The 20958-nt window shown below is 42.2% G+C and overlaps 1 protein-coding gene across 3 annotated transcripts in view; it reads right to left on the bottom strand.

Moving 5' to 3' along the window:
• SCMH1 (Scm polycomb group protein homolog 1) overlaps positions 1 to 20958 on the bottom strand; it is a 78129-nt gene that overhangs the window by 39426 nt on the left and 17745 nt on the right. For 2 of the 3 annotated variants that reach the window (XM_056557327.1, XM_056557328.1), the window contains 3 exons: positions 13000 to 13070; positions 4733 to 4967; positions 961 to 1049 (listed from right to left, as the gene is read on the bottom strand). In XM_056557327.1, the coding sequence (XP_056413302.1) occupies positions 961 to 1049; positions 4733 to 4967; positions 13000 to 13070 (395 nt within the window). Of the gene's footprint in view, positions 1 to 960; positions 1050 to 4732; positions 4968 to 12999; positions 13071 to 16313; positions 16378 to 20958 lie in introns of all 3 variants that reach the window. The other variant, XM_056557326.1, reaches the window with a different exon arrangement.

The raw sequence follows: 20958 nt of genomic DNA, 5'->3' as shown, positions 1-20958 counted from the left end.
CTGGTCTCTAGTGAATGGATAGGTTGTATTCTCAGTTAGGTCATTGCTGATCTCTAGTGAATGGATAGGTTACATTCTCAGTGATGTCATTGCTGATCTCTACTGAATGGATAGGTTACATTCTCAGTGATGTCATTGCTGATCTCTAGTGAATAGATAGGTTACATTCTCAGTGATGTCATTGCTGATCTCTAGTAATGATCCTGGGAATGAAGTGACCACAGCGCAAATTTAGCATTGTGATTATTTTTATGTTTTCCACGCATAGCAGGCCCACCCAGCTGTGCAGGGAATGGTAGCAGGCCCAATTTGCTTCAATGACGCCAGTGCCAGACTGAGGAGGGACCCAGACTGTGGCAAAGGAGAAACAGTGAAGAAGTGAAAGCGTATATACTATATTGGTGTATATTTTTCCCTCTCATGAAAAAAACACCTTTGGAGAGGCCATCAATAGCTGATCAGGCAAGCCATGGGACCTGGATGTAAGCCCAGAACTGAAAAGCCTTGCCAGATTACTTCACTATACCGTGTACAGAGCTGAGGACCCAAGCCCCATATATTGCATGTATAAAAGCACCCCACCCCCTTTTTAGGCCATCAATCAACTTTTCCTACGACACCCATAAATAATCAGAGAATAACCTCTGAGGACAAAATTAACTGCATACATTTGTGGGCCAAGCCTAAGAAGTTGTAAATATATAGTTATGTATGTAATAAAAGGATTTAAGTTACAAATTTTTCTCCAAAGCTACAACTATAATTTTTCAGTAGCCAAAAAGCAATGCAATGTGGGAGCTCATATAATGATGTTTAGAAGTAATATGACTATGCTAAAAGTTCATGCTGTATCAACACAGTACAAATATTTGCCACCTAAAAGCCAAGGGATAAATCTCAATTCAGTTTATTTTTACAAGACAAATGTGTGAAAATATAATTAACAAAATTCAATTATACCTTGTGGAATATTTTAGCTGGTGCCATCTCAGCTCCGTTTAGTGTCTTCAGGAGGAACATAGGCCAAGAGGAGGCATTAAGTCTAAAACCTAAAAACAGATTCTGTTACAGTCATGAATTCTCTATAGATAAGAGCATTTAGTAGCCTGCAAATGCTATACTCTGCAATGAGAAGCCAAGAAAAGTAACACTAACAGATGATGTTTTCCTGAAACTGTAAAACTCTAAATTCTTCAGCTATTAAACTGGTCATACCCTTGAGATTATTTTGCTGGCAGATACTCCAGATAATATCTATTGTGATGCTTCTGATGCCCAAAAAGGGCACTAGATATTGGATTGGTAGGAGGTCAACCCTCCATAACTGAGGTAACTGAATTATACACATATGTATCATATATATATTTATATATATATATATATATATATATATATATATACACAAAATTGTGGCGGAGCAGCACTCCTAAAGTGTAAAAAATACAGGGGGGTGCAAGCAGACAAAGGCCCGGTCCCAGGCACCGTAGACAAAGACAAAAAGTTTCTGCAGCACTCCGCAGTATGTGATGAAAGATGAGTAGTTTATTCCATCAGACAAGTGCAACGTTTCGGTCGCCAGTTGCGGCCATTTTCAAGCATGCTTGAAAATGGCCGTAACTGGCGACCGAAACGTTGAACTTGTCTGATGGAATAAACTACTCATCTTTCATCACATACTACGGAGTGCTGCAGAATTTTTTTGTCTTTATATATACACAGTTGCAAGAAAAAGTATGTGAACCCTTTGGAATTATATGGATTTCTGCACAAATTGGTCATAAAATGTGATCTAATCTTCACCTAAGTCACGACAATAGAAAATCACAGTCTACTTAAAGTAAACTAATAACAGACAAAGAACTAAACATTCACAGTGCAGGTAGAAAAAGTATGTGAACCCTTAAATTTAATAACTGGTTGAACCTCCTTTGGCAGCAATAACTTCAACTAAACGTTTCCTGTAGTTGCAGATCAGACGTGCACAACGGTCAGGAGTAATTCTTGACCATTCCTCTTTACAGAACAGTTTCAGTTCAGCAATATTCTTGGGATGTCTGGTGTGAATCGCTTTCTTGAGGTCATGCCACAGCCTCTCAATCGGGTTGATATCAGGACTCTGACTGGGCCAATCCAGAAGATGTATTTTCTGCTGTTTAAGCCATTCTGTTGTTGATTTACTTCTATGCTTTGGGTTGCTGTCCTCCTGCAACACCCATCTTCTGTTGAGCTTCAGCTGGTGGACAGATAGCCTTAAAGGGGTATTCCAGGAAAAACATTTTTTATATATCAACTGGCTCCAGAAAGTTAAACAGATTTGTAAATTACTTCTATTAAAAAATCTTAATCCTTCCAATAATCAGCTGCTGAAGTTGAGTTGTTATTTTCTGTCTGTCAACAGTGCTCTCTGCTGACATCTCTGCTTGTCTCGGGAACTGCACAGAGTAGAAGAGGTTTGCTATGGGGATTTGCTTCTACTCTAGACAGTTTCCGAGACAGGTGTCATCAGAGAGCACTTAGACAGAAAAGAACCACTCAACTTCAGCAGCTCATAAGTACTAAAAGGATTAAAAAAAAAAAATGATAGAACTAATTTACAAATCTGTTTAACTTTCTGGAGCCAGTTGAGATATATATATACACATTTTTTCCTGGATAACCCCTTTAAGTTCTCCTGTCTTGATAAACTTGGGAATCCATTTTTCCTTCGATGATAGCAATCTGTCCAGGCCCTGATGCAGAAAAGCAGCCCCAAGCCATGATGCCCCCACCACCATACTTCACAGTTGGGATGAGGTTTTGATGTTGGTGTGCTGTGCCTCTTTTTCTCCACACATAGTGTTGTGTGTTTCTTCCAAACAACTCGACTTTGGTTTCATCTGTCCACTGGATATTTTGCCAGTACTGCTGTGGAACATCCAGGTGCTCTTGTGCAAACTTTTTTTTGGACAGCAGTGGCTTCCTCTGTGGTATCCTCCCATGAAATCCATTCTTGTTTAGTGTTTTATGTATCGTAGATTCGCTAACAGGGATGTTAGCATATGCCAGAGACTTTTGTAAGTCTTTAGCAGACACTCTAGGATTCATCTCATTGAGTGGTCTGCACTGTGCTCTTGCAGTCATCTTTGCAGGACGGCCACTCCTTGGGAGAGTAGCAGCAGTGCTGAACTTTCTCCATTTATAGACAATTTGTCTTACCGTGGACTGATGAACAGCAAGGCTTTTGGAAATACTTTTATAACCCTTTCCAGCTTCATGCAAGTCAACAATTCTTAATCGTAGGTCTTCTGAGAGCTCTTTTGTGTGAGGCATCATTCACATCAGGCAATGCTTCTTGTGAAAAGCAAACCCAGAACTGGTGGGTCTTTTTTTTATAGGGCAGCTGTAACTAACACTTCTAATCTCATCTCATTGATTGGACTCCAGTTGGATGACACCTCACTCGCAATTAGCTCTTGGAGATGTCATTAGTCTAGGGGTTCACATACTTTTTCCACCTGCACTGTAAATTTTTACATGGTGTGTTCAATAAAAATATGATAAGATTTAATTATTTGTCTGTTATTAGTTTAAGCAGACTGTAATTGTCTATTGTTGTGACTTAGATGAAGATAGGATCACATTTTATGACCAATTTTTGCAGAAATCCATATAATTCCAAAGGTTTCACATACTTTTTCTTGCAACTGTATATATATATATGTGTATATATATATATATATATATATATATATACTGAGATGGGACACCGCTGCGGCCAGTTACTGGCAGAGAGGTACTGTGAGCTACATCAGCTCCAAAAGGGGAAGTGTTAGTGGCTGCAAATGGGACACCCTGATACCAGAGCCTGGCGTGGAGCAAGGGAGGTATGTTTAAGCTATTTTATTTTATTACCAAGCCTGTGCACATAGTTTAAAAAAATAAAAAACCTGGGTTATAGTGTGGGTGAACAGGAGTCCAACTAAGGGTCACTTACTTAAATATGTCCAGTAGGTCCTGAGATATGTCCCCCAGAAGATCCTCTGTTAAATATAGTGAATTGCGCACAGTGGGCGGGGCTTCTTTAGCTCTATTTACATATTCATTGTCTGTGACTCCACATCTTAGTGACACACACAGACAATGAATAAGTAAATTGTGCGGGTGAAGCCCCCTGTCCGCAATTCCCAGAATTTAGGAGAGGATCTTTTGGGGGGCATTTCTCAGGACCTACTGAACATATTTAAAGGGGTACTCCCGTGGAAAACAATCAACTGGGGCCAGAAAGTTAAACAGATTTGTAACTAACTTCTATTAAAAAATCTTAATCCTTCCAGTACTTTTTAGGGGCTGTATACTAAAGAGAAACCCAAAAAAGAAATGCATTTCCTTTGATGTCATGACCACAGTGCCCATCTGCTGACCTCTCCTGTCCAGAGCAGCATATGTTTGCTATGGGGATTTTCTCCTGCTCTGGACAGTTCCTAAAATGGACAGCAGAGGTCAGCAGAGAGCACTGTGGTCATGACATCAAAGGAAATGCATTTCTTTTTTGGATTTCTCTTTATTATACAGCCCCTAAAAAGTACTGGAAGGATTAAGATTTTTTAATAGATTTTTTATGTCATAAGTGTTAGTAGGAGGCAGACAATCGGTAGAGCTGGATAAACAGTGGCAAAGAAGAAAACTGGGTGCACAGTGCCTCTTCCTTTAAGTAACCCATAGATATAAAAAGAAATACATCAATAAGACACACCTAGGGGAGGCTGCAGCATGCCCCCACTCTTTTCACATGTGCCAATGGGTTGGATCTCTGATGAATCCACCAATCTCCAGAAATCATTTTTGTTGTCACTTCCATCAAGACGCAGTCTAAGTCGTGCTCCTGTGAGGCCTACCACAGAGGCGATGCAAGTGGACGTTGTATTTCTTGGGTCCTGGGCTTCTAACTTCATTCCAATCTTGAAATCATTGGATGGTGGAGAACAGGACTGTACATAGAAAATGGAAAAAAACAAAAAGAAAAAAAACAAACATATAAGCAGATGATAAAAAAAAGGAGTTCATTGTTGGGTTTTACTACAGGCATTTCTTTGGCAGGGGTTGTCTGTGCTATACTAATCCTATGGAAAATGTTATATTTCTCCTTCACAGGAGTCTGATAGGAAGGAAGTTTTGCCTCATATATATTGCAACATATATATCGTATAGTGTGGTTTGGTATACACTACTCAGGTTTTCTTTTTTGAAAGACAATTTATTGAAAAGAAATTGAGCTGCTCAGGTTATGTTTTATTCACTTTGTCATGTTGTTATATGTATCACAATTGCTGTTATATTGACTTTTGTTAATAAATTGTAAAAAAAAAAAAATAATTCAAAAAAGTTGTAGTTTGGAAACAGCAGGAGACACCCTAGTTGGTAAACACTGTGTTAGAGCATGGAGACACATGTGGGGAGATTCATTAAAACCTGTGCAACCACTCAGATCACTTCTTTAACCTCTTAAGGACCCCTGACATACGCGTACGTTATAACACCCTGGTACTTAAGGACCCATGACGTACGCGTTAGGGATCGACCGATATCATTTTTTTAGGGCCGATAATCGGTGGAGGTTAGGGCCGATAGCCGATAACTTATACCGATATTCTGGAATAAGTTATCGGCTATTTATCCCCCCTTGACACCGCTGCAGAGCATTGATTTAAAGCGGGCGCTTTAAATCAATGCACTGCAGTGGCTTTTGCGGTGCCATAGGCCGCCGCCACCACCACCCGCTTCTCTCCCCCTACCTGTCAGGGTGGTCCGGGCCATCCATCCATCGTTCCTGTAGTGTCCGGGGGCGTTCCGGGTGGAGGGTGAACCGGTCCGGGCTGTTCTTCTTCTCCGGCGGTCATCTTCTCCACTCCGGGCGGGCTCCGGCCTAGTACGCTGCATAGACGCCGCTGCGCAGTGACGCCCGTTTGCCGTCACGGCGTAGCGGCGTCTATGCAGCGTACTAGGCCGGAGCCTGCCCGGAGTGGAGAAGAAGACCGTGGGAGAAGAAGGACAGCCCGGACCGGTTCACTCTTCACCCGGAATACCCCCAGACACTACAGGAACGATCGATGGCCCGGACCACCCCCATTACGGGTAAGTTTAATTTTTTTTTATTGACTCGGAGGGTGGGGGAGGGGCCCGACCAGTATAGCGGTATGGGCCAAAATCCATACCGGTATACCGCCCAGCACTACGGTAGGGGGTGCGACGCAGTGCGGTGGGTCGGGGGGCGGTCGCGGTGGGGGCGGTGCATTATTGGCTTATCGGCAAGGTAATTGCCAATACCGATAATCCCCAAAATCGTGATTATCGGCCGATAATATCGGCCATACCGAAAATCGGTTGATCCCTAGTACGCATACGTCATGGAGAATTCCGGTCCCCGCCGTGTGCCGGGCGGGGATCTAACCGGGATGCATGCTGAAATCATTCAGCAAACACCCAGGGGGGTCATCAGACAACCCCCCCCCCCCCCCCCCCATGTTGGCGATTGCGGTAAATCGCAAGTGAATTAAAACTTGCGATTTGCGCAATTACTGGTCATTACGGGTCTATGGTTACCCGGAATATAAGGGGAATCGCAGTTGTCCAAGACACTCATGATCCCCCAGGGGTGCCACCCCTCCTATCCCTGCTATTGGTCGTATTGACACGACGACCAATAGCAGATCGGGGGGGGGGGGTTACTTTCGGTTTCCCCGTTCTGCCCACCCACAATAGGCAGGGCAGGATGGGGAAACCGAGATATCATGCGGCTGGCTCCTTGGATCCTACAGAAGCCGGTGAGTTGCCTAGCAACATCTGGAGGGCTACAGTCTGAGACCACTATACAGTGGTCTCTAAACAGTAGCCCTCCAAATGTTGCAAACCTACAAGTACCAGCATGCCCAGACAGCTGTTTGGGCATGCTGGGAGTTGTAGTTTTGCAACAGCTGGAGGTCTACAATTTAGAGACTACTGCACAGTAATCTCCAAACTGTAGCCCTCTAGATCTTGCAAAACTACAACTCCTAGCATGCCCACACAGCAGTTTGCTGTCTGGGCATGCTGGGATTTGTAGTGTCGCAACATCTGGAGGGCCACAGTATGGAGATCACTGTGCAGTGGACTCTAAACTGTAGCCTTCCAGATGTTGCTAAACTGCAAATCCCAGCATGCCCAAAAAGCAAACAGCTGTCACGGCATGCTGGGAGTCGTAGTTGCGCACCTCCAGCTGTTGCATAACTACATCTCCAAGCATGTCCTTCGGCGATCAGTACATGCTGGGAGTTGTAGTTTTGCAACAGCTGGAGACACACTGGTTGGAAAATACTGGGCTAGGTAACAGAACCTAACTGAAGGTTTTCCAACCAGCGTGCCTCCAGCTGTTGCAAAAGTACAACTCCCAGCATGCACAGTCTGTCAGTACATGCTGGGAGTTGTAATTTTGAAACAGCTGGAGGTTTGCCCTCCCCCCCCCCCCCCCCATGTGAATGTACATGGTACATTCACACAGACAGGTTTCCAGTAAGTTTCCTGCTTGAAGTTTGAGCTGCGTTAAATTTTTCGCCGCAGCACAAAATCCTAGCAGGAAACTCACCGTAACCTCCCAGTGCGAATGTACCCTAAAAACACTACACTACACCCCCTCACACTGTCCCCTCCAATAAAAATGAAAAATGTATTGTATGGCAGTGTTTCCAAAACGGAAGCTCCAGCTGTTGAAAAACAACAACTCCCAGCATTTCCGGACAGCCACTGACTGTCCAGGCATGCTGGGAGTTTGGCAACAGCTGGAGGCATCCTGTTTGGGAATCACTGGCATAGAATACCCCTATGTCCACCCCTATGCAATCCCTAAATTAGTCCACAAATGCGCATGGAGCTCTCTCACTTCAGAGCCCTGTCGTATTTCAAGGAAACAGTTTAGGGCCACATATGGGGAATTTCCGTACTCGGGAGAAATTGCACTACAAATTTCTCCTTTTACCCTTATGAAAAACAAAAGTTGGGGGCAACACCAGCTTGTTAGTGTAAAAAAAAAAAAAATTTTTACACTAACATGCTGGTGTTGCCCCATCATTTTCATTTTCACAAGCGTTAAAAGAAAAAAAAGAAAACCCCGAAAATTTGTAACGCAATTTCTCCTGAGTACGGAAATACCCCATATGTGGGTGTAAAATGCTCTGCGGGCGCACAACAAGGCTCAGGAGTGAGAGTGCACTATGAACATTTGAGGCCTAAATTGCTGATTTGCACAGGGGTGGCTGATTTTACAGCGGTTCTGACATAAACGCAAAAAAAGAAATACCCACATCTGACCCCATTTTGTAAACTACACCCCTCACGGAACGTAACAAGGGGTATAATGAGCCTTAACACCCCACAGGTGTTTAATGAAAATTCTTCAAAGTTGGATGGAAAAATGAAAAAAAAAAGTAAATATGTTTCACTAAAATGCTGGTGTTACCCTGAAATTTTTAGGGAAAATAGGACAAAAGCCCCCCAAAATTTGTAACCCCATTTCTTCTGAGTAAGAACATACCCCATATGTGGATGTAAAGTGCTCTGCGGGCGAACTACAATGCTCATAAGAGAAGGAGCACCATTGGGCTTTTGAAGAGAAAATTTGTCCGGAATTGAAGGCCACGTGTGTTTACAAAGCCCCCATAGTGCCAGAACAATGGACCCCCCCCCACATGTGACCCCATTTTGGAAACTTCCCCCCTCACGTAATGTAATAAGGGGTACAGTGAGCATTTACGCTCCACAGGTGTCTGACAGATTTTTGGAACAGTGGTCCGTGAAAATGAAAAATGTAATTTTTCATTTGCACAGTCCACTGTTCCAAAGATCTGTCAAATGCCAGTGGGGTGTAAATACTCACTGCACCCCTTATTAAATTCTGTGAGGGGTGTAGTTTCCAAAATAGGGTCACATATGGGGGTGTCCACTGTTCTGGTAGCACGGGGGACTTTGTAAACGCACATGGCCCCTGACTTCCATTCCAAATTTTTTTTCCCAAAAGCTCAATGGTGCTCCTTCTCTTCTGAGCAGTGCACCAGCAGAGCACTTGACGTCCACACATGGGGTATTTCCATACTCAGAAGAGATGGGGTTACAAATTTTGGGGGGGCATTTTGTCCTATTATCCCATGTAAAAATTTTAAATTTGAGGGAAAACTAGCACTTTAGTGGAAAAAAATAATAATAATTTACACATCCAAAGTCGTCAAACACCTGTGGGGTGTTAAGGCTTACTGGACCCCTTGTTATGTGCCTTGAGGGGTGTAGTTTCCAAAATAGTATGCCATATGTTTTTTTTTTTTTGCTGTCCTGGCACCATAGGGGCTTCCTAAATGGGACATGCCCCCCAAAAACCATTTCAGCAAAATTTGCTTTTCAAAAGCCAAATGTGACTCCTTCTCTTCTGAGCATTGTAGTTTGCCCGCAGATCATTTTACGTCCTAACATGGGGTATTTCCATACTCAGAAGAGATGGGGTTACAAATTTTGGGGGGCATTTTGTCCTTTATCCCTTGTAAACATTTTAAATTTGAGAGAAAACTAGCATTTTAGTGAAAAAATAAATAAAATCATTTACACATCCAACTTTAACGAAAAGTCGTCAAACACCTGTGGTGTGTTAAGGCTACACTGGACCCCTTGTTACGTGCCTTTAGGGGTGTAGTTTCCAAAATAGTATGCCATGTGCTTTTTTTTTTTGCTGTTCTGGCACCATAGGAGCTTCCTAAATGTGAAATGCCCCCCCCAAACCATTTCAGAAAAACTCACTCTCCAAAATCCCACTGTCGCTCCTTCCCTTCTGAGCCCTCTACTGCGCCCGCCAAACACTTGACATACACGTATGAGGTATTTTATTACTTGAGAGAAATTGGATTACACATTTTAGGAAGGTTTCTCTCCTTTTACCCCTTGTAAAAATTCAATAACTGGGTCTACAAGAACATGCCAGTGTAAAAAAATAAAGATTTTGAATTTTCTCCTTCAATTTGCTGCTATTCCTGTGAAACACCTAAAGGGATAACAAACCTTTTGAATGTCATTTTGAATACTTTGAGGGGTGCAGTTTTTATAATGGGGTAAATATGGGGTATTTCTAATATGAAAGCCCTTCAAATCCACTTCGAAACAGAACTGGTCCCTGAAAAATTTCGATTTTTATAATTTTGTGAAAAATTGGAAAATTGCTGCTATACTTTGAAGCCCTCTGATGTCTTCCAAAAGTAAAAACATGTAAACTTTATAATGCAAATATAAAGTAGACATATTGTATATGTGAATCAATATATAATTAATTTGGAATATTCATTTTCCTTATAAGCAGAGAGCTTCAATGTAAAAAAAAATGCTAAATTTTCAATTTTTTCATCAAATTTTGGAATTGGAAGAAATGATGCAAATATCGACAAAATGTTACCACTATCATAAAGTAGAATATGTCACATAAAAAAACAATCTGGAATCAGAATGAAAGGTAAAAGCAGTCCAGAGTTATTAATGTTTAAAGTGACAGTGGTCAGATGTGCAAAAAATGGCCGGGTCCTACAGTGAAAATTGGCTGGGTCCTTAAGGGGTTAAAGGGGTACTCCAGTGGAAATTATTATTATTATTTTTTATCAACTGGTGCCAGAAAGTTGAACAGATTTGTAAATTACTGCTATTAAATTAACCCTTCCAGTACTTGTTAGCAGCTGAATACTACAGAGGAAATTATTTTCTTTTGGAACACAGTGCTCCCTACTGACATCATGACCACAGTGCTCTCTGCTGACATCTCTGTCCATTTTAAGAACTGTCCAGAGTAGGAGAAAATCCCCATAGCAAACATATGCTGCTCTGGACAGTTCCTAAAATGGACGGAGGTGTCAGCAGAGAGAACTGTGGTCATGATGTCAGCAGAGAGCACTGTGCTCCAAAAAGAAAATAATTTCCTCTGTAGTATTCAGCAGCTAATAAGTACTGGAAGGATTAAGATTTTTTAATAGAAGTAATTTACAAATCTATTTAACTTTCTGCCACCAGTTGATTAAAATAAAAAAAGGTTTTCCACCGGAATACCCATTTAATTTTTAAAAAGGCCTCTGAAAAATAGGATTACACGCTGAAGTTCACGCCCAGTATTTTTTAGTAACACTTAGCCTGGGGTTTTCCCATTAGGTTATGGAGTTTCCAGCATGCCTGTGGACCTGCAGGCATTAGTAGTTTCACAGCAGATAGTGAGGGTGCAGGTTTTTCAGTACCTTTATATCCAGGTTATGCTTGGTGTTAAAAACATTGCCCCAAAAGTCGGCACGGGGGGCAATAATGACTCAGACACCAAGTTACGGAACAACGGCAGCTTTACTGAGTCAGAAAGATGTAACAGTCTATACAGCTTAGCCAGGCCCACGGAGGTGACCAGTGACTTCAGAGACCTTAGGGCTCCCTGGGACTTACAGTGGACTTGGACAATTTTGATGCAGGCCACACGGACTTAAGATAGGTTGACTTTGACTGACTTGACTATGACAGACTATGACTTACTTCACCCCTTTTGTAGCTTACCAGGCTTTGACTTGACCTGTGGGGCAATGTACTTGAGAATCCGTGGCTGCTTGACTGAATATAGGCCTCCTATGGACTCCAGACACACACCTAGGACTTGACCTTACTACAACTCAGCTAAGCAAGAAGAGAGAGCAGAGGCTCCACCCAGGGCTTATATGGCGGAGACTCTGAGGGGTCCCATAGGTCACCCTTAGGTCACATGGTCACTGATACCTCACTGGGTTACAATCACATGACAACTGTTTAATCACATGACAGCTGTTCTTAAAGCTATAACACTTTTATATACAACACACAGTACAAAGATAACTATCATAACAAATGCAGGGGGCCAAGGAGACACGGCAGGGAGGCTGCCCGGCAGGACAGCAAGGGTACAGGGGTACAACTCCTGTACTGGGCCACCACAGATAGATAGATATAAGTTACTTCTCCTGTTGATTCAGGTATCTTTTCAAGATAAGCTGTAATGTGTGCACATGAGGAGTAGCATTTCTTCCCATTATATCACTTGTATATAACATTTTTCACCAGATTTTTGCTCTGCAGGCTTCATCTGTAATTGCAGCTATGATGTCTTCCATACAATGCATGCTACTCTTATGCGTGTCTATAGTGCATCCCAAGAAGTAGCAGCAACATGGAGGATATTACTGATAAACCTTTTGTTCACACCTTGGTTTTTCTCCTTGAGTTGCTATTGCCCCTGTTAACATGTCCCCACTGATGCCATGTTTAATTTCCCCTACTTGTACTGTATGCCTGCATTGCCCTTGGGTTGACTTGCCAGAGGGCCACAGTATGTAAGGGCGCTGCCAGACTATTTTGGGCAATGGCTACTTCGTTTCGAGGCTGAAAGACTTCATAAAGAGGTGTCTGGCATTAGCACATGCCCAAGCAGACAGACTGACAAGAGAAAAGAGTGGCTAACTGTCTACCGCAGGGACTACTCTTATGGCTGAACAGAGTGATAACAGGTAAGAGAACCGTGGACTGCTTAGGTAGCCTGCAATGTGTTCTGCAAGTACTGTATTCAGTTTCACTGTTATACTGTTGTTGCAATTTATGTTGCATGATCCTTTAAGAGACAGAGCACCTTTCAGAAGTGCTTGATCTGAGCTGGTTGCACATATCCATTGCTTAGCTATTCCTGCCAGTCCCATAGAGTTAAATGAAACGTCAGGACACGTGCTAGACTGCCATGCTATTCAAACAGGGCATATGGGAACCCATTCTTCTGATTGGTGAGAGTCTGAGTGATTGGAGCCCCCAGCCATTTATCGCCTATATTATAGTTAGGTAGCATGTAGTAGGTGTTAATATATCAAAAGCTTAGTATGTTCAATTAAAATATATCACATATGAGTTTATCAGATATAATACTGTTATTCAGATTAGAACTTTGAAAACCTCTTTGCATGAACATCTCACCTGTCTGAAGCAGTGAGGAGGTGCTGGTTGAGATCCAGTCTCCTTCAGATATTTTTCCCAACTGAAGTGACCTGTACAGAAAGGAGTTATACATTAGTCATACTATTCGCAGATGCAAACTTGTACTATTTTTTTTTGTTAGTTATACATAGATACACAATGCAATGCACAGACAACACACAGTAATATACAAAATGAAGTGGCGCCCATTCACTTAGCTTGTTCAAGAGAGGGGGGACCTCTGTGTGTGCCCGTATTTAACACAGATGTACCCAAAGATACACTATGGGGGACATTTATCATTGGCTTTACACCTCTTTAAATATCCCTTCAATTTTTTGGGCGCAATTTTCAGAAGAACATCTTTCAGTGTTGTCTACTGTTTAGTGCACCAGACACCACTTATTGCAGTGGAGCTGTATTTATTATTTGCACCCAAAAAATTTAGAAGTGTTGTTTTGCACAGGTGTATGACAGCTAACAGGACACGTACAAATGTGTCAGATGCCAGAACACAAAGCTTAACCCTAGCTCTGCAGCTCACTGGTTTCTATAATTGTGCAGATTTGATCAAGTTTGTGCACCATTTTGATTAATCTTTAGAGACTGTGTAAAAAATACACCAAGAAAACAGGGGTAAAATCTATACTACCTCATACCAACATTGATAAATGTTCCCCTATGGGCCCATAGCAGGCTATAAGCGCAGTATTGTGGATCCAAAAGTACAAGAAACAACCTTGCCCTCAGTCATAAGCTTGTATGAGATGTTAGCATTGTACCCAATAGCGCTTAACTATGGAAAGCTTTTACAATGTGCTTTAGGATGATGTCACTTGTCTGCACCGCTGCTGTCTGAACATGCAAGTTAAGCTCTGCAGCATCTATTTTACATGCCAAAAGGATCATTTGATAAAACGTTTCAGCACAATAGAGTCTTTGGGTGTCATTTATTAAAGCCCAAATCCTATATATTTGAGAATTCACGTAGAGTGCTCTGTTTTCATGATGCAACTTTCACAGGCACAAAAAGCTATATATACACTAGCTAAAATAAAGTGGGCGTGGTTTTTTAAGCGCACAGTTTACGCATTGATTTATGACGCGCAACATTTGCAAAAGTCACATGGTTTTGTTTAATGGCCACTCCAGTCAGGACCAGGAGCAGGAAGCTGATCCATGCCGAGTCAGTAGTGTGCTTCATATTAGCTCCAATTCACATGTAAACATTAGCTAACATTTATCAAAAGGTGAAGACATCTTGATAAATGCCGACTAGTGCGCAACACAGGTAAAAAAAAAACTCCAAAGCTGGACAGTCTACTTGCTAAATAGTACAAACACAAAAAGCGATTTAAAACAACACCCTTATGTGCAGAACAGTTATCACTAGTGATGTATTAAGTGGTATTACAATTGGGATAAAACTTTATGGAATAACATAATTTTATTTTATTTAAAGAGGATCCAAGGCTTCTCCAGATTTGTCTTTTTAAATACAGTAACCCCCCGACATGCGATGGCCCCGACATATGATAAAATCGACATACAATGGCCTCTCAGAGGCCATCGCATGTCAATGTCAGCATCGACATACAATGCTTTTATATGTCGGGGCCATCGCATTAACTGCTATCCGACAGCACAAAATGCTTAAGCTGCTGTCGGATAGCAGTTTAAGCATCCCGGGCAGGTTCGCTTACCTATTCCCGCTGCTCTGGGTTCACTTCGCCATCCTCCGGCATCTTCCGCATCTTCTCCAGGGTCCGGGCCTCGCTTTCCGGCGTCGTTATTACGTCACTACGCACGCCGTGTCGGCGTAATAACGTCACCAGAAAGCGAGGCCCGGACCCTGCAGAAGATGCACAAGACACCGGAGGATCGCGAAGAAGACACCGGAGCAGCGGGACAGCATCGGGAGCCCCTGGGACAGCATCGGGAGCGGTGAGGACCTGGTCCGGAGCGGCCGGGACAGGTGAGTACAGCTTCCTATACTTTACATTGCACGGATCCCTCAACATACGATGGATTCGACAAACGATGGGTCGTTTGGAACGAATTACCATCGTATGTTGAGGGACCACTGTATATGTATTGAGGTAAGTATTCTTCTTAGGGAGGAGCACCGCTTCCGATGTAGAACAGAGAATCAAAAAGGCCATTAGCACTCCGCGGGCTTTCTGGGTAAGGAATATACAAAGCAGCTCATCACACCACCTTCTCAGGTAGCATGCCCTAAGATCAGCTCTGGCTCCAGTTACAAAGTCTAAGAAACTGATTGGGATTTATGCCAAGCCAGAATTCTCCCCAGAAGGGAAGAAGACCCATCTGCAGACAGCTGTTTCAGGGTGCTGCTGTCATAAAGTGCTTCTCCATCAGCAATAATACCAGAGGGAAGTTAGGTCAGTTAGGGGACGATTGGAGGGATCTGAGGACAAGAAGATGTGTCACTGACCACAGATTTACAGCTTTAGCCTATACCCACATATTCAAATTTTTTCCATAAAAGTAAAACTTTCATTACATATCCTTTCATTACCTATACTAACATTTTGTGGTTATTTTGTTAATAGATAACCACAAGAAAGAGGACCAGATTAATGAAAAAAGAAGAGACCTGTCAATATTTGATGAATGATCTCTTCCCCGCAGGCTACACACCTTTTACTGACTGCAAAAAAGTGCAGAAAAACTCTGACTTTGGCCACTTGTAGGGGATTATAGAGTCCTTTAGAATCTGGAAACCTAGACATGACAGAAGAATTGGAAAAGGAGAAGCCAAACTTGACTTGACGATTTTTTTTTTTTTATATTATACAATTCAGCACATAGCTGTAAGTATATAGCTGTTATCATTTCAAAATATTATTAGTGTAGACATAGGATATGCTCATATGTTGTACAGGTGACCCTGCTTCTAAATGGCCATTAATTCTGTATGTCCCAAGGCGCCAGGTACTATGTACTCATCTATACAGCTGACAGGCTCTAGAGTTTTATAGGGAATTCTGACCATGATAGGTACTGTATAGTCAACATTGGATGAAAGCACAGAACATTCTCATTCAAAACTCTCATTATATTACCAGGCATAGATTAACTGGTCATTTGCAGGACAGGCTCACTTGGCAAAAACCTTTTTAAGTATAAAAAAAATGACAAATTTATTAGCAATAAAAAAATATAAATAAAGTGACAATCCTATGAGGAACAGGAGATGCTAACATTTATCCTACCCACTAAAGTGCAACCTTCAGCCATGTCATTTTACCAAAGTCAACCCAATTTGTAGGAAAAGAAGTCCAATGGCTTACTGTATGGGGAGGGAGCTTTGTTCAGTAGATTTGACAAATCACTTTCAGGGTTGCTGAGCTGTGCCTATGGGGTCAGGAAAAACAGGCATCACCATGTGTGCATGTATATAAAGTATTTATGGTGTGTATGTGGTCTGTATTTATTTATATATATATATATATATATATATATATATATATATATATATATATATGTATATTGCCTATAGAGTGAAAGTATTAACCCCCCCCCCCATTCCTTGGTGTTTCTTCTTTGCCGTAAAACCCCTAAATAATGTCTGGTCCAACTCAATATCTTGAAAAGTTACAAGACAAGTTGAATTAGTCCCCTGTGTACAACCACTGTGTCACATGATCTGTCACATGTTGACAGTATCAATACACCTGTTGCAAAAGTCTGCAACACCATTAACCAAGAGGCATAAACCAACCAATGAGCTCTCCAGACAGGTCAGAGATAAAGTTGTGGAGAATTATAGATGAAGGACTGGTTATAAAGAAAGAATTGAAAGTATATGTCTGTAGGACCACTATAAGCTGTATACTCCACAGAGTGGGGGTTTATGGGATTGTGGCCAGAAAATAAGCAATTACCTAAAGAAAAACAGGCTAAAACATATTGGGAGTTCTCCAAACAGCATATTGCAGACTCCTGAAACACATGAAAGAAGTTTATCTGGTCAGATAAGACTAAAACTGAACTATTTGGCTATCCTTGGAAAATGCTGAGCATGGCACAAACCCAACACATCCCATCACCCCAAGATCTCTATTCCCTTAGTAGAGCATGGTGGTGGCAGTATCATTATGTGGTGATGTTTCTCATAAGTGAGTACAAAGAAACTGGTCAGGGTTAAGGGAAAGATAACAATTCTTAAAGTGTACCTGTTGTCAACCAAAACTTTTTATATAAAGTAGATATTAGCATCATATGTATATTTGTAATATACATTGGTTAAAAAATGTGTATATTTTTGGGTGAAAAAATCCTGTCCCTGCAGCAATTGTCTGTGTGTATCTGTGAGGAGACCAAATACAGGAAGTGAGGGCAGGACAAGCAGGGCTCTGTGCAGACTTCTGGTTTGTCAATCATCCTGCTGTGTGATCCAGGAGCCCGTTTCAGAGCCTCAGTGCACAGAGCCCTGCTTGTCCTCACTGCACAGAGCACTGCTTGTCATCACTGCACAGAGCACTGCTTGTTCTCAGTGTACAGAGCCCTGTTTGTCCTCAGTGTAAAGAGCCCTACTTTTCCTCAGTGTACAGAGCCCTGCTTGTCCTCAGTGCACAGAGCTCTACTTGTCCTCAGTGCACAGAGCCCTGCTTGTCCTCAGTGCACAGAGCCCTACTTGTCCTCAGTGTACAGAGCCCTGCTTGTCTTCAGTGCAGAGCCCTGCTTGTCATCAGTGTACAGAGCCCTGCTTGTCCTCAGTGCACAGAGCCCTGCTTGACCTCAGTGTACAGAGCCCTGCTTGTCCTCAGTGCACAGAGCCCTGCTTGTCCTAAGTGTACAGAGCCCTGCTTGTCCTCAGTGTACAGAGCCCTGCTTGTCCTCAGTGCACAGAGCCATGCTTGTCCACCCACACTTCGGGTGGACTCCTCACAGAAACACACAGGCAATAGCTGCAGGGACAAAATACAGATCTATTTCAACCAATGTATATTACAAACATATATATATTGGTATTATCTACATTATATAAAAAGTTTTTGTTGACGACAGGTACATTCTAGAAAACCTGTTTCCATCTAGTGACACGATAGTGTTCACCTTTTAGTTTGACAGCGATCCTAAACAAAATGCTGAAGATACATTTGCGAGGTTTAAGGGAAAACATTAAAAGATATTGCGATGACCTAGTGAAAGCCCAGACGCAAATCTGTTTGACTCTGGGAATGACTAATGTACTCCAATTCAACCCATCTAGCTTTAAGGGGTTGGAGCATTTTTTGTCTGGAAGAATGGGCAAAAGGTGTTTCCCATGTATTGACTTTCATGCACTTATGCACGTTAAAGTTCTCCGGATTTTATGTATTGTAATGTATCTTTCTACTGTAAATTACAAAAGCTATTACAAGACCTTGTTGTGTCTTGTAACATTTTCAACAATTTATAGCACACATGTGCACGCACAGATCTCCCGCATGCATGGCCCTGACTACGGTCATGCACGAGCGGAATTTCAACACGCAGCAGCTACTTGCAGAAGAGGGAGAGTATGAATATTCATTAGGCGGCAGGAATTAGGACCGTCCGGGAAGAAGAACAAGTGCACCAAGAACCTCTTTTTTTTTTTCATATTAAGATTTTTAGTAATATGGAACGACAGCACTTAAATGGTTACTCCAGGATTTTTTTTTTTTTTTTGACTGTGCTACAGGGGCAGTGAAGTTAGTGTAGTTCATAATATAGTAGCTGTACCTGTGTTTGATGGCTGGTCTCGCAATTCTTATGTGATCTTTTACCCTATGATCATTTTTAACAGTGTACAAAATTAATGTTGTCTCATGCTTTTCTCAGGTTGCAGTGGGGTCCGAGACATTACATCACTAGTAAGTCGTTGAAAGGAAGCCTGTCTGTACTTCACAGGGTGGGCTGGGTGAGGGGAGATCATTCTCCACAGGGCTGCAGAAAATTGTACTTTTAAGGACAGCATCGAAGGGAGCTCAGCTGTGTTGCATTGGGTGGGGTGGCTGATGTGTAGGAGGAAGAAAAATTACCTCACACTTACAAACAAAGGAATCCTGGAGAAAAAACTCCAACAGGAAACTGCCATGTCACAAAAAGAAAGCAGCAACATTATGGTGGACTCACAACATAGCCATTTAACCCCAGGACAAGTACAGATCCTTCCTAGGCATGTCTATTACTGTTTGGTAGGTAAGTGCTAAAGTCCCCTTATGGTGGATAACCCCTTTTAAGGTAAAATAAGGTAAACACCCTTGTGATTAGTGCCACCCTCACAAACAGTCAGTACCAGCAGGTTAGTGCTGTCAGTTTTCCTTTAATAACTCAGCTGCTGCAAAATCTCCTTTCTGTAGCAGCCGAGCTGTGTATTACAGTGCCAGTCATAGTAAGCCCATAAAATGCCAGCCAGTGAGTCCTCATATGGTTCAAGCCACAATATGCTCTTTGTACAGGGCAAGTGTGCATGATCCCCTAAGGTTGTCATTCTCTGGTTCTACATGGCTGCATCCAGTATACAGCTGCTCACATGGAACTTCCCCTTAGAGGCTGGCACAGGAGCAGGAGGCCGTAACAGTGGTATCCCTTAACAGATTGCTTGTGCAGTGAGAAAGCTCAAAAGCGAGCAGGAAGTATTGTAACTCTCATCTGTGCATAATCCATGTGTCCTGAAAGAAAAACGCCCAGATAATTTGGCCTCTGTATAGCATTTATTTTAGCTCCGGGCCTAAGACATCTTTTCCCCTATCCAAAGGATAGGGGATAAGATGCCTGATTGCGGGGGTCCCGCCGCTGGGGACTCCCACAATCTTTCATGCAGCAACCCACTATCATCAGTCTCCGGAGCAAACATCGGAGGCTGATGATAGCGGGGTGCTGCATGAAAAATTGTGGGAGTCCTTTGGATAGGGGATAAGATGTCTTAAGGCCAGAGTACCCCTTTAAAGGGGTACTCCATAGGAAAACATTTCTGGTTCCAGAAAGTTTAACAAATTTGTAAATAACTTCTATTTAAAACTCTTAATCCTTCCAGCCACTGTATGCTCCACAGGAAGTTCTTTTCTTTTTTAATTTATTTTCTGTTTGACCACAGTGCTCTCTGCTGACACCTCTGTCCATTTTAGGAACTGTCCAGAGTAGGAGCAAATCCCCATAGCCAACCTCTCCTGCTCTGGACAGTTCCTAAAATGGACAGAGGTGTCAGCAGAGAGCACTGTGGTCAGACAGAAAGGAAATGCAAAAAAGAAAAGAACTTCCTCTGGAACATACAGCAGCTGATAAGTCCTGGGAGGGTTAAGATTTTAAAATAGAAGTAATTTACAAATTTGTTTAACTTTCTGGCATCAGTTGATAAAAAATAATGTTTTCCAGTGGAGTACCCCTTTAAAGAATCCTTCCATTTCTGCTCTTTGTGGAAAGGCCTGATTTGCCGGATACTAAATCTTGCATTTCAATAGGTAGAAAATAATAATTCCAATCAATTCTGATAACTAAGAGTCAATGTGGATGTCATGCTGAGCGCTCCAGGGGTGATCCAGTTATATGGCATGCTCCTTTCATGCTTTTAGTGTAGACAGAAGGCATCTATGTATGTAGATGACTGCACAGTTAACACTAGCACATCCCGTATTTATGTAAAACCTGGTAATGCTATATACTATCCAGAACGGGCTAACATGCCTTTAAAGGCTCCAGCTAAAATCCATTAGCTGAGCCAGCAGAGGGGCTAATGAAAAATTGGGGAAGTGAATGACAGCAATTTCCATATACTGTAAATTATTAGTGACAGAATAATTCCAGCTGACAACAGGAACAATTATATAGAACAGCAGGAGGAACGTGAAAGTCATCAGGAGAAGAGAGCAAATTCCTTGTCTCTCACAATATTGAAACCCGAAATTCTGCATTTCATGGAGTCATAGGAAACCTGCCTATATGGGTAAAGAACCCCCAGAAACCAGC

This window comes from Hyla sarda, chromosome 2, assembly GCF_029499605.1.
Source record: "Hyla sarda isolate aHylSar1 chromosome 2, aHylSar1.hap1, whole genome shotgun sequence".
Lineage (NCBI taxonomy): Eukaryota > Metazoa > Chordata > Amphibia > Anura > Hylidae > Hyla > Hyla sarda.
Note: the sequence above shows the minus strand (reverse complement) of the source record. Positions and strands in the feature narration are given on the sequence as shown.